We start from the raw sequence: 14,607 nt of genomic DNA, 5'->3' as shown, positions 1-14,607 counted from the left end.
AGAACAGTACCCATGGATTGGAGGGTAGCTAATGTTACCCCACTATTCAAAAAAGGTGGTAGAGAAAAAGCGGGGAATTATAGACCGGTAAGCCTGACATCGGTAGTGGGGAAAATGCTAGAATCTATTATAAAAGATGTAATAGCAGAGCACTTGGTAAGCAGTGACAGGATCGGACAAAGTCAACATGGGTTTACAAAAGGTAAATCATGCTTGACTAATCTACTGGAATTTTTTGAGGATGTAACTGGTAAAATAGATAAGGGAGAACCAGTGGATGTGGTGTATTTGGACTTTCGGATGGCTTTCGATAAGATCCCACATAAGAGATTAGCGTGCAAAATTAAGGCACATGGGATTGGGGGCAAGGTATTGACTTGGATAGAGAACTGGTTGGCGGACAGAAGGCAGAGAGTTGGAATAAACGGGTCATTTTCCGAGTGGCAGGCAGTGACTAGTGGGGTACCGCAAGGATCGGTCCTAGGACCCCAGCTGTTCACAATATATATTAATGATCTGGACGAGGGATTTGAATGTAATATCTCCAAATTTGCAGACGACACAAAGCTGGGTGGGAGGGTAAGCTGTGAGGAGGATGTCGAGAAACTCCAGTACGATTTGGACAGATTGGGTGATTGGGCAGAAACATGGCAAATGCACTATAATGTGGAGAAATGTGAGGTTATCCACTTTGGTGGCAAAAACAGGAAGGCAGATTATTATTTGAATGGCAATAGATTGGGAGAAGGGGAAGTGCAAAGAGACCTGGGTGTTCTTGTGCACCAGTCGCTGAAGGTAAGCATGCAGGTGCAGCAGGCGGTTAAGAAGGCAAATGGTATGTTGGCCTTCGTAGCAAGAGGGTTCAAGTACAGGAACAAGGATGTCTTGCTACAGTTGTACAGGGCCTTGGTGAGACCGCACCTTGAGTATTGTGTGCAGTTTTGGTCGCCTTACCTGAGGAAGGATGTTCTTGCCATGGAAGGAGTGCAGCGAAGATTCACCAGGCTGATACCTGGGATGGCAGGAATGACGTATGAGAAGAGATTGTGTCGATTGGGCTTATACTCACTGGAGTTTAGAAGATTGAGAGGGGATCTCATCGAAACCTATAAAATTCTGTCAGGCCTGGACAGACTAGATGCGGGAAGGATGTTTCTGATGGCCGGGGAGTCCAGAACCAGGGGTCATAATCTAAGGATAAGGGGTAAGCCATTTAGGACTGAAATGAGGAGGAATTTCTTCACCCAGAGTGGTGAACCTGTGGAATTCTCTGCCACAGAGGGCGGTGGAGGCCAGTTCATTAAATATATTCAAGAAGGAGTTGGATATATTTCTTAAGGCTAAAGGGATCAAGGGATATGGGGAGAAGGCAGGGACACGGTACTGAATTTGGATGATCAGCCATGATCTCATTGAATGGCGGAGCAGGCTCGAAGGGCCGAATGGCCTACTCCTGCTCTTCTATGTTTCTATGGTAATTGACCGGATTGGATTTGTCCTGCTTTTTGTGGACAGGACATACCTGGGCAGTTTTCCACATTGTCAGATGCCAGTGTTGTAGCTGTACTGGAACAGCTTGACTAGGGGCGTGGCTAGTTCTGGAGCACAATCTTCAGCGCGACAGCTGGGATGTGGTCGAGGGGTCCATAGACTTTGCTGTATCCAGTGCGCTCAGCCGTTTCTCTATCACGTAGAGTGAATCGAATTGGCTGAAGACGGGCTTCTCTGATGGCGGGGACCTCAGGAGGAGGCCGATATGGATCATCCACTCGGTAGTTTTGGCTGAAAATGGTTGCAAACACTTCAGCCTTGTCTTTTGCAGTCGCGTGCTGGGTTCTACCATCATTGTGGATGGGGATATTTATGGAGCCTCCTCCTCTCGTTAATTGTTTAATGGTCCACCACCATTCACGACTGGATGTGGCAAGACTGCAGAGCTTTGATCTGAGCCATTGATTGTGGGATCGCTTAGCTCTGTCTGTAGTATGCTGCTTCCATTGTTTAGCATGCATGTAGTCCTGTGTTGCAGCTTCCCCAGGTTGGTACCTCATTTTTAGGTACACCTGGTGCTGCTCCTGACATGCTCTTCTACACACCTTATTGAGCCAGGGTTGGTCCCCTGGCTTGATGGTAATGGTAGAATGAGAGCCATGAGGTTACAGATTGTGGTGGAATACAATTCTGCGGCTGCTGATGGCCCACAGCGCCTCATGGATGCCCAGTTTTGAGCTGCTAGATCTGTTCTGAATCTGTCCCATTTAGCACGGTGGTAATGCCACACAACACTATGGACAGTGTCTTCAGTGTGAAGATCGGACTTCATCTCCACAAGGACTGTGTGATGGTCACTGCAACCAATGCTGTCGTTGCCAGATGCATCTGCGACAGGTAAATTGGTAAGGACGAGGTGAAGCAGGTTTTTTCCTCGTTGGTTCTCTCACCACCTGCTGCAGGTCCAGTCTGGCAGCTATGTCCTTCAGGGCTTGGTCAGCAGTGTTGCTACCGAACCACTCTTGGTAATGGACATTGAGGTCCCCCACCCAGAGTACATTCTGTGCCCTTGCTAAGCTCCGTGCATCTTCCAAGTGGTGTTCAACATTGAGGAGTACTGATTCATCAGCTGAGGGAGGGTGGTAGGTGGTAATCAGCAGGAGATTACCCATGCTTGACATGAGGCTTCATGGGGTCCAGAGTCAATGTTGAGGACTACCAGGGCCACTCCCTCCCGACTGTACACCACTGTGCCGCAACTTCTGGTGGGTCTGTCTTGCCGGTAGGACATTAAAGGACAAAAATGAAGATGGGTTTTTACGACAATCCGGTAGTTTCATGATCACCGTTACTGACGCTCGCTTTTTTTTATTCCAGATTTATTTAATTACATTAACTGAATTTAAATTCACCAGAAGCCGTGGTGGGATTTGAACTCGCGTCTCCGGATCATTAGTCCAGGCCTCTGGATTACTAGTCCAGTAACTTAACCACTCTGCTCCCGTTCCCAGCGCTTCTTTAATATCATGTGACTCCCATTTGAAATTGATCCTTCCCTTGGTGGATCATGGGTCGCTCTTGAAGCTTATGCAGCTAAACTATGTTGACAGAAATTGATTGATTTATGGGAACAACTGTCTTTAAAACTACAGTTTTTACAAGTTCCTGGTTATTTTACAACAACTTTTTGAATTTGTTATTACACCAATCTTGCATTTTTTTCCAAGAAAATTTACTGCAAAACTTTTGTTGTAAATCTTGCACGGTTTTTTTATTAGTTACTCTGTAAATTTGTAATGTCTAGGTGTGTATTTTAAGGAATACATGGCTCAAAAGGCCAACTTTCACACAAGTGCTGACATTTCCAACTCTGATTTAACCTATTGACTTCTAATTTGTTTTTCTGCGAAAATTTCAGTCCATTAGGGTTAAAATGTGCCTTAACCAAAATGACCAGTGCAAAGGGTCCCAATTTCACTTAATCCATTATTGCACTATAACTTGTTGAGCGCCAGCTTCATTGCTAGTTTGGGAATGTTGGGATATATTGGAGATCTTTTCAGGATTCTGAATCATGTGAAAATGTGCAAATAAAGCAAACATTTGAAAAAATATTTTTGGTTTCTTTAGCATAAAGACGTATGTGGAATAGCTCTAATTGAATCCTGACAGTGCATACCTTCTAGAAGAAAAAAGTATCTTTTGAATCAAGTTTTATATACGCAGTTCACAAATTTATGACCATCAATAATGCTGCAGCTGAATCTAAAACACTTTTGTATACCAAAAATTATCTTTCACAAAATATTAATCTCCAAGAGTATAACTGGTGTGTGAGGAAAAAATATATTCAATCTGATGAAAACTGAGCAAATTTTTATATTTAGGTTAGCGTTATACATTTGATATGCCTGGTTCTATGCAATTATGTGCACTTTCAGTGCAGTGTTTTTTTTTAAAGTTAAAAGGGGTCAAAATAATAATTCTGCATTTGGCCCATCTGTCTTTAGGCATACCTAGATGAGTTGGTTGAACTTCATAGAAGGCTAATGACACTTCGTGAACGGCACATACTACAACAGGTAAGAAAATCATGAAGTCAAGTTTTTTACTAACGTACACATCTTGTTTTATGGCATGTTTAAATAGTGTTGACTCTAAAAGTTCTTCACCTTTTATGCTCCTGTAGTTGCATCTGGGAGTTTAGTGAGGAACATCACAAGCGACACCTGTGTCTCAAATCTTGGCTACCTGGCTTTCCTTTTCCAGTCTCGTGGTTGTTTTCTGTTCTATTAAGATCCGTTTTCTTTTTGTATTATTTCTCTAAATGGGGGTAGGAGGGGGGGAAGCATTTTCTTTAATATAATCCTGCATCTCATTTTCAAGCTGAGATTTACTAATCGTTTTATTCTCGCAACAATGAGTTTTGGCTTGAAATGTTATGACTAGCATGCCAGATTCTGGCACCAAACTTTGTACCAAATGAATTGAGGCTTTTTCTGATTGATGCTTTCCACTGGATCATGACAATGGACATGCAAACATTGCCAAAAAGGTTGAACAACAGGGATCTCAAACAGTGTAAAATTAATTGTGTCTAAGCTGTTTGAAGCAGTGACTCCCTTTATAGCCAAGTCCAAGAATCATGGCTTATTGGCCCATAAGTCATCATCCTCATTCCCACAAGGGAAAAGCAGCAAAGCAGCATCAGGAATTACATTGGGCTGTTTCTGTGCCGTCTATCCTTTCAGCCCAATCAGTCCATGCCGGCATTTATGTTCCACTCGAGCCTCCTCCTGTTTTTCCTCCTCTAACTCTGAGCATAAACCTATATTCCCTTCTCCTTGATATGCTTATGCAGCCTCCCCTTAAATGCATCTATACTATTTGCCTCAACTACTCCCTGTGGTAGTGAGTTCTACATTCTCACCACTCTCTCTGGGTAAAGAAGTTCCTTCTGAATTCCCTGTTTGATTTCTTCATGACTATCTTATATTGATGGCCTCTAGTGGAAACACTCTCTCTGTATCTACTCTATCAAAACCTTTCATAATTTTAAAGACCTCTATTAGGTCGGCCTTTTTTCCAAGTGAAAAGAGATCCAGCGTGTTCATCCTTTCCTGATGTGCATACCCTCCCATATCTGGTATCATCCTTGTAAACCTTCTCTGCACTCTCTCCAGTGCCTCCTATATCCTTTTTATAACATGGTGACCAGAATTGCACACAGTACTCCAAGTGTGGTCTAACCAAGGTTCGATACAAGTTTATCATAACTTCACTACTTTTCAATTCTATCCCTCTAGAAATAAACCCTATAGTGCTTAGTTTGCTTTTTTATGGCCTTGTTAACCTGTGTCGCTACTTTGTGATTTGTGTATTTGTACTCCGAGATCCCTTTGTTCCTCTACCTCACCTAGACTCGCACCCTCCAAGTAATAAGTGACCTCCCTATTCTTCCTACCAAAAAGGAATACCTCACATTTATGTGTTGCATTTCATTTGCCAATTATCTGCCCATTCTGCAAGATTATTAATGTCTTCCTGTAATTTGTTGCAGTCCTCCTCGGTATTGACTATCTCCCATCATCTGCAAATTTAGAAATTGTTTTTGATTCCAAAGTCTAAATCGTTAATGTAAATTGTGAACAGCAGTGGTCCCAGAACTGATCCTTGGGGAACACCACTGCCCACTTTCTGCCACTGTGAATAGCTACCCTTTACTTCTACTCTCTGCTTTCTGTCTTGAAGCCAGATAGCAATTCATTCTGCTACTTGTCCCCTGACTCGGCATTCTCTGATCTTATTAATTAGTCTATTATGGGGTACCTTAGCGAAGGCCTTTTGAAAATCTAGATAAATTACATCTACTACATTACCATTGTCTACTCTCTCTGTTACCGCTTCAAAAAATTCAATAAGGTTGGTCAAGCAAGATTTTCCCTTTTTGAAATCCATGCTGACTATTCATCATTATACCTTTTGTTTCCTAGATGTTCTTCTGTTCTTTCCTTTAGTAGGGATTCCATTATTTTTCCTACCAGCAATGTTAAGCTGACTGGCCTATAATTCCTTGGACATGTTCTACCCCCTTTCTTAAATATAGGTATTACGTTAGCTGTCTGCCAGTCCTCTGGCACTACACCTTTTTCTAACTAATTATTAAATATGTGTAGTAATGCCTCTGCTATCTCTTCGCTAGATTCTTTAAATATGTGTGGATGCAATCCATCCGGACCAGGGGTTTTATCCTCTTTGAGTTTGATCAGTTTATTTAACATATATCCCCTTTTTATTTTAAATGCACTTAACTCATCCCATAATCCAATGTCGTGTCCACCTGTTCTATCTCCCTGCTAAATACCGAAGCGAAATAATGATTTAATGTTTCTGCCATCTCCCTATCGTTACCTGTGGTATTCTCCTGTCTATCCCTTAATGGACCTATTCCCATCCCAACCTTTTTCATTATTGATGTGCCTGTAAAATATTTTACTATTTGTTTTGTGTTCCTTGATAATTTAATTTCATAGTTCCTCTTTGCCTTCCTAATTTTTTTTTACTTCTCTCCTAATCCCTTTGTATTCTCTCATCATGCACTCCTCTGCTGTCTATGTACTTAATGTATGCCTCTTTCCTTATCCTCAATTGTTCCCTTATGTCTTTATTCATCCATGGAGTCTCATTAGTGTTTAGTTTGTTCTTTCCTTTTAGTGGAATATATTTTTCCTGCACTCGTCCTAAATGTTACCCATTGTCATTCTACATTATTGTTTGCTAATCTTGTTGCCTGTTTTATCTTCCGAAGTTCTATTCTCAGCCCCTCAAAATCAGCTTTTCTTCAGTCTGTTAACCTGGTTTTTGTCATACTTATGTCCTTCTCTATTATCGTCTTAAAGCGTATTATATTATGGTCACTATTGCCTATATGTTTCTCTACTTTTACTTCTCTTATCTGCTCTGGCTCATTCCCCATAACTAGATCCAATAGCGAATCCTCCCTTGTTGGGCTTTTTACATATTGGGTTAGAAAGGAGTCCTGTAGACATTGTAGGAACTCCATTCCCTTATCCCCTTGACCTATCTCTTCTGTCCAATTAATATCAGGGTAGTTGAAATCCCCCATGATTATTATTCTATTTTTTTACTCATTTGTCTGTATATTTCTTCATCCACCTCCCTTCCACTATTAGGTGGACTGTAGACTATGCCTATTAGTGTGATTGATCCTTTATTATCTTTTATTTCTATCCATATAGATTCTATTTTTTTCTGGTTATGCTAGAACTGTATAAAACACTAGTTAGGCCACAGCTAGAGTGCTGCGTACAGTTCTGATCACCGCATTACAGGAAAGATGTGATTGCACTGGAGAGGGTACAGAGACGATTTACGAGGATGTTACCAGGATTGGAGAATTTTAGCAATGAGGAAAGATTGGATAGGCTGGGATTGTTTTCTTTGGAACAGAGGAGGCTGAGGGGAGACTTAATTGTGGTATATAAAATTATGAGGGGCCTTTTTCCCTTAGCAGAGAGGTCAATAATCAGGGGGCATAGATTTAAAGTAATTGGTAGAAGGATTAGAGGGGAGTTGAGGAGAAATCTTTTCATCCAGAGGGTGGTGGGGGTCTGGAACTCGCTGCCTGAAAGGGTGGTAGAAGCAGAAACCTTCATCACATTTAAAAAGTACTTGGATATGCACTTGAAGTGCTGTAACCTGCAAGGCTATGGACCAAGAGCTGGAAAGTGGGATCAGGCTGGATAGCTCTTTTTTGACCGGCACAGACACAATGGGCCAAATGGCCTCCTTCTTCTGTGCTGTAAATTTCTATGATTCTATGCTGTTTACTAAAGTATATTTTACAGGGCTGATTTTACAAATGATGAAGAATGGAAAATTGTGTGCACTCGTGCCTGTGATTTCCTGATATGGTACCATACTAGACTCACCACTGGTAGTGTGCATTTACAAAGTTAGCTCTTGTATCATCAGATGAATCAACTTCAAAATTGTAGTGAAGGTCCTAAAGACTGATCAAAGTCTCGCCTTCTGGAGTGGTGAGAATGGGGAACTCGCTACCACCTTGAATGGTTGTGGTAAATAGCATAGATGCATTTAAGGGGAAGCTAGATTAAGTATGAGGGAGAAAGGAACAGAAGGATCTGTTAACGTGGTAAGATGAAGGTTTTTTTTAAATTTGTTTATGGGATGTGGGCGTCACTGACAAGGCCAACATTTATTGCCCATCCCCAATTGCCTTTGAGAAGGTGGTGGTGAGCTGCCGCCTTGAACCGCTGCAGTCCGTGTGGTGAAGGTACTCCCACAGTGCTGTTAGGTAGGGAGTTCCAGGATTTTGACCCAGCGACTATGATGTACTTCTAAGTCTGGATGGTGTGTGACTTGGAGAGGAACTTAGAGGTGGTGATGTTCCCATGAGTCTGCTGCCCTTGTCCTTCTAGATGGAAGAGGTAGTGGGTTTGGCAGGTGCTGCTGAAGAAGCCTTGGCGAGTTGCTACAGTGCATCTTGTAGATGGTACACACTGCAGCCAGTGGTGGAGGGAGTGAATGTTTAAGGTGGTGGATTGGGTGCCAGTCAAGCGGGTTGCTTTGTCCTGGATGGTGTCGAGCTTCCCGAGTGTTGTTGGAGCTGCACTCATCCAGAAAAGTGGAGAGTATTCCATCACACTCCTGACTTGTGCCTTGTAGATGGTAGAAAGGCTTTGGGGAGTCAGGAGGTGAGACACTCGCTGCAAAATACCTAGCCTCTGACCAGCTCTTGTTGCCACAGAATTTATGTGGCTGGTCCAGTTAAGTTTCTGGTCAATGGTGACCCCCCAGGATGTTGATTGTGGGGGTTTCGGCGATGGTAATGCCATTGAATGTCATGGGGCGGTGGTTAGACTCGCTTGTTGGAGATAGTCATTGCCTGGCACTTCTGTGGCGTAAATGTTACCTGCCACTTATCAGCCCAAGCCTGAACATCGTCCAGTTCTTGTAAGTAAATAGTGAGAGGAGGCTCGTGTAAAGCTGACTGTCCTGTTTCTGTGCTGTAAATTCTATGCAGTCAGTGTACACCTAGCTGCTTTCAACTTGAGTCATTAGATCCTGTCTCGGAGTGGGCTGAAAGTGGATGGGAGTATTGTATTTAAAACCATTTTGCCTAGATTTTACACTACTGAAGTACAGATTGGATTTAAAGGGATTCTATTCAGTAACATTTGATTTGTTAAGAATCTATGAAACATTTTTTTCACCTTCCACTTTCTAATATATTCAGTACTGAGCAGCATAATATACTGTTGCAGATTTTTAAATCCCTGGATCTATTCCAATCTCTTGAATAATTATACAAATGTGTTAATGCTATGCTCTGAAACAGAAGAACCTGGTATTTGTGCAAGAAATTAGTCCATCTGATTGAAACATAGAAACATAGGAGATAGGAACAGGAGTAGGCCCTTCGAGCCTGCTCCGCCAGTATTACAGAGAGAATTTGGTGGATAATGCAATTTTGTACTTGTGCCAATTTAGCCAGTGGACAAAGTGGAATCATTGATCAAATTACTTTAAAATCTCTTGCTCCACCCGGTCTAGGAAATCTTCTTCAGCCTTATTCTGTCCTAGCCTGCACCTTTCATTCCTGTAACTCTGGGTAACTGCTCGTTCTTAGCTCCGTCTAATCCACCACCATTGAATTGGAAATCAAATAGAAACAAAGTCAAGGATTGAATCTTTTTGCAATTGAGGGTTTTTTTCCCCCAAGTACACCAAAAGCACGACTAAAGAAAAGGTTGCTTAAAGATTGGAAGAGCGGTAATGAGGTCCAATACTTTTGGAAGTGACTTGCAGTATATATTCGGTAAAAGATTGGCTTCTGGTGGTGAATTAGACGGAGCTAAGAACGAGCAGTTACCCAGAGTTACAGGAATGAAAGGTGCAGGCTAGGACAGAATAAGGCTGAAGAAGATTTCCTAGACCGGGTGGAGCAAGAGATTTTAAAGTAATTTGATCAATGATTCCACTTTGCCCACTGGCTAAATTGGCACAAGTACGAAATTGCATTACCCACCAAATTCTCTCTATAATACTGTACCTTAATTATTTGTCTTTGAGCTATAGTTAAAATTTAACATTATTTCTATCTACGTGCTGATGTATCATTGGGGCTAAAGATTCCATGGTTGAAACCCACATTTGCAGCTCTATCATAACTAAGTAATGCATAGCATTGAAAGTCAGCTAATTTGTTGCTTATCTCTCTTCAGATTGTTAACCTAATAGAAGAAACTGGACATTTTCACATCACAAACACAACATTTGACTTTGACCTTTGCTCACTGGATAAAACCACAGTCCGAAAACTACAGAGTTACCTGGAGACTTCTGGAACGTCATGAGGACACCAATCCCCGGCTACAAGCTGGAGACTTGAACTTTAATGATGCAACCCATACGACTAGCCCTATAGAGCTACTTACTGCAGCTTTTTTTCCAGCCAGTCATGCTTCTCGCCCCCGAACGTGTTGCTGGGGGAAAATGCCGAGAGATTCAACAGATCCTTATCAGCCTGAGGAATGTTCTAGACGTGTTGGACTGTGAGGTCCATCTCCTCCTTTACCTCCCATCCCCTGGATACTTACTCTTCATGGATCTCTGCGGTAGTGTGTATCTGCGTGGTGTCCAAGTCCACATGGCGAATGATGCATGTGCAACACTGCCTTAGTATGTAACTGATCTATCTATTTATTGAAAAAGTACATTCATGAAAAATATCTTGGATCTTTGGAACAACACTACCAGACATTGAGCACTCGGGTCACATTTATGACCAAGGCTTACGAATACAATAGGAATCGGTCACCAGAAGTCTGGTGAATTTATCTCCAACAATTTTTTTGTTTTCTTTGTAAACTAGCTGCAATCATAGGGACACTATGTGACTACACAAAATGTTCTAGCCTTAGTAATTGAACTGTAGTGCTTTAAAATCTATTGCTGTGCACTGTGTTCTCCGAAACGTTACCAGCTTTGATATGTTTTAATTAGTGATCGACCAATACAAATTTCAGATCTGTACTGATACTGGGAGGAATATTGTCTGCACAATCACCCTATTAAGCAGATTTTTTTTATTTCTTCCAGATTTGATTCAAACTTTTTACAGGGAACAAGAAGGGATTTTATAGTGGAGTTTTCCTTGCCCTTTTAAAGTACTTCTGCAGCTTTTTCCTTTATTAAAAAATAAATAAATTGGCAATGTTAGTCACCCATAAGTATAGTTGCATCATGGAAATGTTTTGCTCACAGTGGCCCTCCTTCAGATTCTTAAGTTCTTGTTTGGTTTCCTGGTACAAACAGGTGTGCACACCCTCCTCTATTGCTTAGCTCTACAGACTAGGTGAAGCGTAAATACTTCTGAAGGCTCACAGAACTAACTGATGAAATATAGAGGAAAACTGGTATAAACCAGGCTGGTTGATCACTAGTTTAAAGCTTTTGGCATATCAGATGTATTTAAATTGTTTTTTTTAAGAAGGCTCTATGTGGGATTGTCTAAAATATTCTTCCCAATTTTCTGTAAGTTTGTTGTAGAAAATTCTTAATTTGGGATTAATTATTTATTTGAAATGCTCCCTTCACTGCCAAATCGGTTTTGCCGTCTTTACCATTCTGGTAAAATGTGCGTGCTTATCTGTCCATCCTTTGGATACTAAAATTATATTTCTTAAAAATAGATTTTTCTTTAGCAAGTACGTTGCAGTAAAACCATGTTTCAATTGAGTCTTTTTGAGGAGACCTTAACTGTTACTTTCAGTCCAAAGACGGGATGAATTTTTTAGTACTTTTTTTATTTACTAAAAATTCTGAAACCGCTTCCAGCAGAACAAGTGTACTTTCCAATGATAACGAGGTTCAGATAAGTCATTGTGTCCGTTACTTGAAATGTTACCTTGTTAGTATACTTTTAATGTGCAATTCATATCAAAAGAATCAAACTGCTTTTTAAAAAAAAAGAGGGGTAAAGAAAACTTATTTCACTTTCATGTATGTGATGTCCAGTGTGTGTTTTCAATTGCCATTACTCTCTGATTTTGTCGTGTCAGTGGTAAAACCCAAGAATGTTTGTTCGTTCTAGGAAAAAAAACTCTAGCAGTCTTCAGAAGTTTAACTTGGTATTTTGTGCGTCCCTTTAATTTAATGTAGTTGCTTGGCCCATCTTAATTGTTGTGGCTAAATTTTGTGGTACAACTCATATTTAAAATTTTCAGATATTTTACTAAATTTGACTGAGAATCTCTCCTGCGATTCCATCCAGCCTATTCTTTATTGTATATATTCCATAAGTCAAGATGTTCAAAAAGGTAATGCAGTGAAAGCTGTTGCTATTTTAGCAGGACTCCACACTGAGTGGCTTAGAAAAGAGGGATTGGTTTCAGATTGTTTACTTCAAAGGAAAAATACATGATAATAGAACATTTATGGTTTAAATCAGCAAACATGTTATTTTGTATTTAAATCAAGATAGAAATGAACCAGTATATTAACCATCTGCTGTACTGTGCAAATGTGGGACGCCAGTCTAAATTAAAATTCTTGCAAAAACCATGTTTAAAAAGTATGAAATTATCAACATTCCAGACTTGAATCCCAAGAAGAATTTGTTGCAATGTTGAGTTTGCCACAATATTTAATTAGAACAAGTGTGTTACACTCCTAAAACAATTTTTTTTGCATTAGCTTTTCCATCAATTTTTGTATCCAGAGTACAAAATAAATCCTTTTTTCAAATAACTGACACTTGTGTACATATTTCCTAATACTCTTATAGTAATGTGTTTCTTCTGAAGCATCTAGTTTGTTTAGGCTACATGCCAGTCATGTCTGTAGCTATTAGATTGTGACTTTTTTCCCTTAAAATAGCCACATGCATTTTACTCTGTATCAGAGAATATTAAATTAAAACTGAAATTTCTTAATGTGCAGTATCTAACACTTATTCATTCTATGCATTCATAAAACAGCACCTGCAATATGGTGAATTAAGAAATGCATTTATAATTGCTTGCAGTTTAGGTTCTGTGATTGTGGGTGAAAGATGGTGCTGTTGCTGGCTTTAATTGGTGATACTGATACTGTGGTTTAAGAAGCCACTTGCGAGCTACCTATTTCAGTTGTGGCCCTCAGCAGACCCAGTATTCTATTGGCTTCTGGATCTCCGTTTAGAATATTCCTGCCAGCTTTAGAATATTCATCTGGATGCAATAGATGTTTGTATACAGAGGAAAAGATGTCAAACAATTTTACAGACATAAAAAAGAAAGAAACTACAAGTAGTTTATTTGTGGTAGCTCTGCAAGAACGGCACTGTTCTGGACTATGGCCCTCATTGAAAGGTTAGAGCACTCCTGGGTCATATGGACACTGGTGCTCCTGTTGTATTTAGTTGCAGAAAGAAATACCGGAACTACCCATCGATTCCAGCCAATTAGTCCCAACAGATGGAAAAGTATTTCATTTGCATCTTCTGAAATAGGTGCGCCTTCAAAGCTACGTTCGTACAACATGAAGGCCATCCTATCAGACACTGAAACCCTTCCTGTGAAATAGTTTAATTTTGTGGCTCCGGAGACCGACAGCAGAAGTAAATGGTAGCCTATACGAGCACTTGCATTTGATTCACCATTTAAATTCTGCCTGCAGGTGGGTTGCTCATCCACAGGAATCAACAATGCACTTTTGATCTTGAGGGTCTGTATGGGTCTCTTTCTAAATGGCAACCATACCTCACAACTTCCAAACCATCGAGTTGGGGATTATCTACAAGAATTTGGGACCACTATTTTCACGAGTGATCATGCATAATAGCCGAGATTTATTATATAGAAACCTAGTTTTCCCACTTATCTGACAATATTGCTGAAACCCTGGCTTTTTCCTGGAACTCCCTCCTTGCTAACCATTTGCACTGATGCAAAGACATTTACCGTAAGTTATTGTGTGTGAGAGACCAATGCCTGTGCAAATTGGGCACAGGCCCTTCCACTGTAAATTGGTATGCATTGTGGCACACTTAAGCCTGAAAATGGGTGCAACGCATACCAGTTTCTACTGCCAGAAGTTGGAAAATTTAGAGGGAAAGCAGTGTGAAGTCTGGGGAGAAAAATGCTAGTACATGTAAAACCAAGTGCTTGCCTTGTCCTTATTCTTGATCTTGAACGTACAATCTTGTAAGTATGAAACCATCCTAAATGGTAGGGATGCTCCAAGCTAAGTCCAGGGAGTCTCGAAGTAAACTCAATGGCTCAACCATCCAGATTCTGACTCTAGTATTCCTTCTCTCATGCTGGGACAGCTTTAGAGGTGTGTTTTAGTTCTAGGAGAGCACAAAGTAAAGATCTAGTGCATTACCTACTAGCATAGGTTATTCTTCTTGGAGTCAAAGGTGCACACCAAGGAATTTATTCTAACCATGGCCCTAAAAGGCAACTATGTCAGTAGCCACAAAGTCTGAAGTCCTGCTTTTCTTGGAAACCTTAAGTTCTGTTTTCCGGTATTTTCTTGTGTCTGTGCCACCTGGTACTGATTCTTGGACACAGTTGGGTGCTGATACTC

The 14,607-nt window shown here is 40.7% G+C and overlaps 1 protein-coding gene across 8 annotated transcripts in view; it reads left to right on the top strand.

The window, feature by feature from the left end:
- Nucleotides 1–12,786, top strand: part of mllt3 (MLLT3 super elongation complex subunit) — a 174,634-nt gene extending 161,848 nt beyond the window's left edge. For all 8 annotated transcript variants that reach the window (XM_085983961.1, XM_085983964.1, XM_085983970.1 and 5 more), the window contains 2 exons: nt 4,002–4,073; nt 10,260–12,786. In XM_085983961.1, coding sequence (XP_085840087.1) covers nt 4,002–4,073; nt 10,260–10,391 — 204 coding nt within the window. In that variant the 3' untranslated portion in view covers nt 10,392–12,786. The remainder of the gene's footprint in view (nt 1–4,001; nt 4,074–10,259) is intronic.
- Nucleotides 12,787–14,607: the final 1,821 nt, after the last annotated feature.

This window comes from Somniosus microcephalus, chromosome 1 (assembly GCF_052327205.1).
Source record: "Somniosus microcephalus isolate GS21.2 chromosome 1, FLI_Smic_1.0, whole genome shotgun sequence".
NCBI classification, from domain to species: domain Eukaryota; kingdom Metazoa; phylum Chordata; class Chondrichthyes; order Squaliformes; family Somniosidae; genus Somniosus; species Somniosus microcephalus.
The sequence above is the reverse complement of the archived record's forward strand: the minus strand, read 5'-3'. Positions and strand labels throughout refer to the sequence as shown.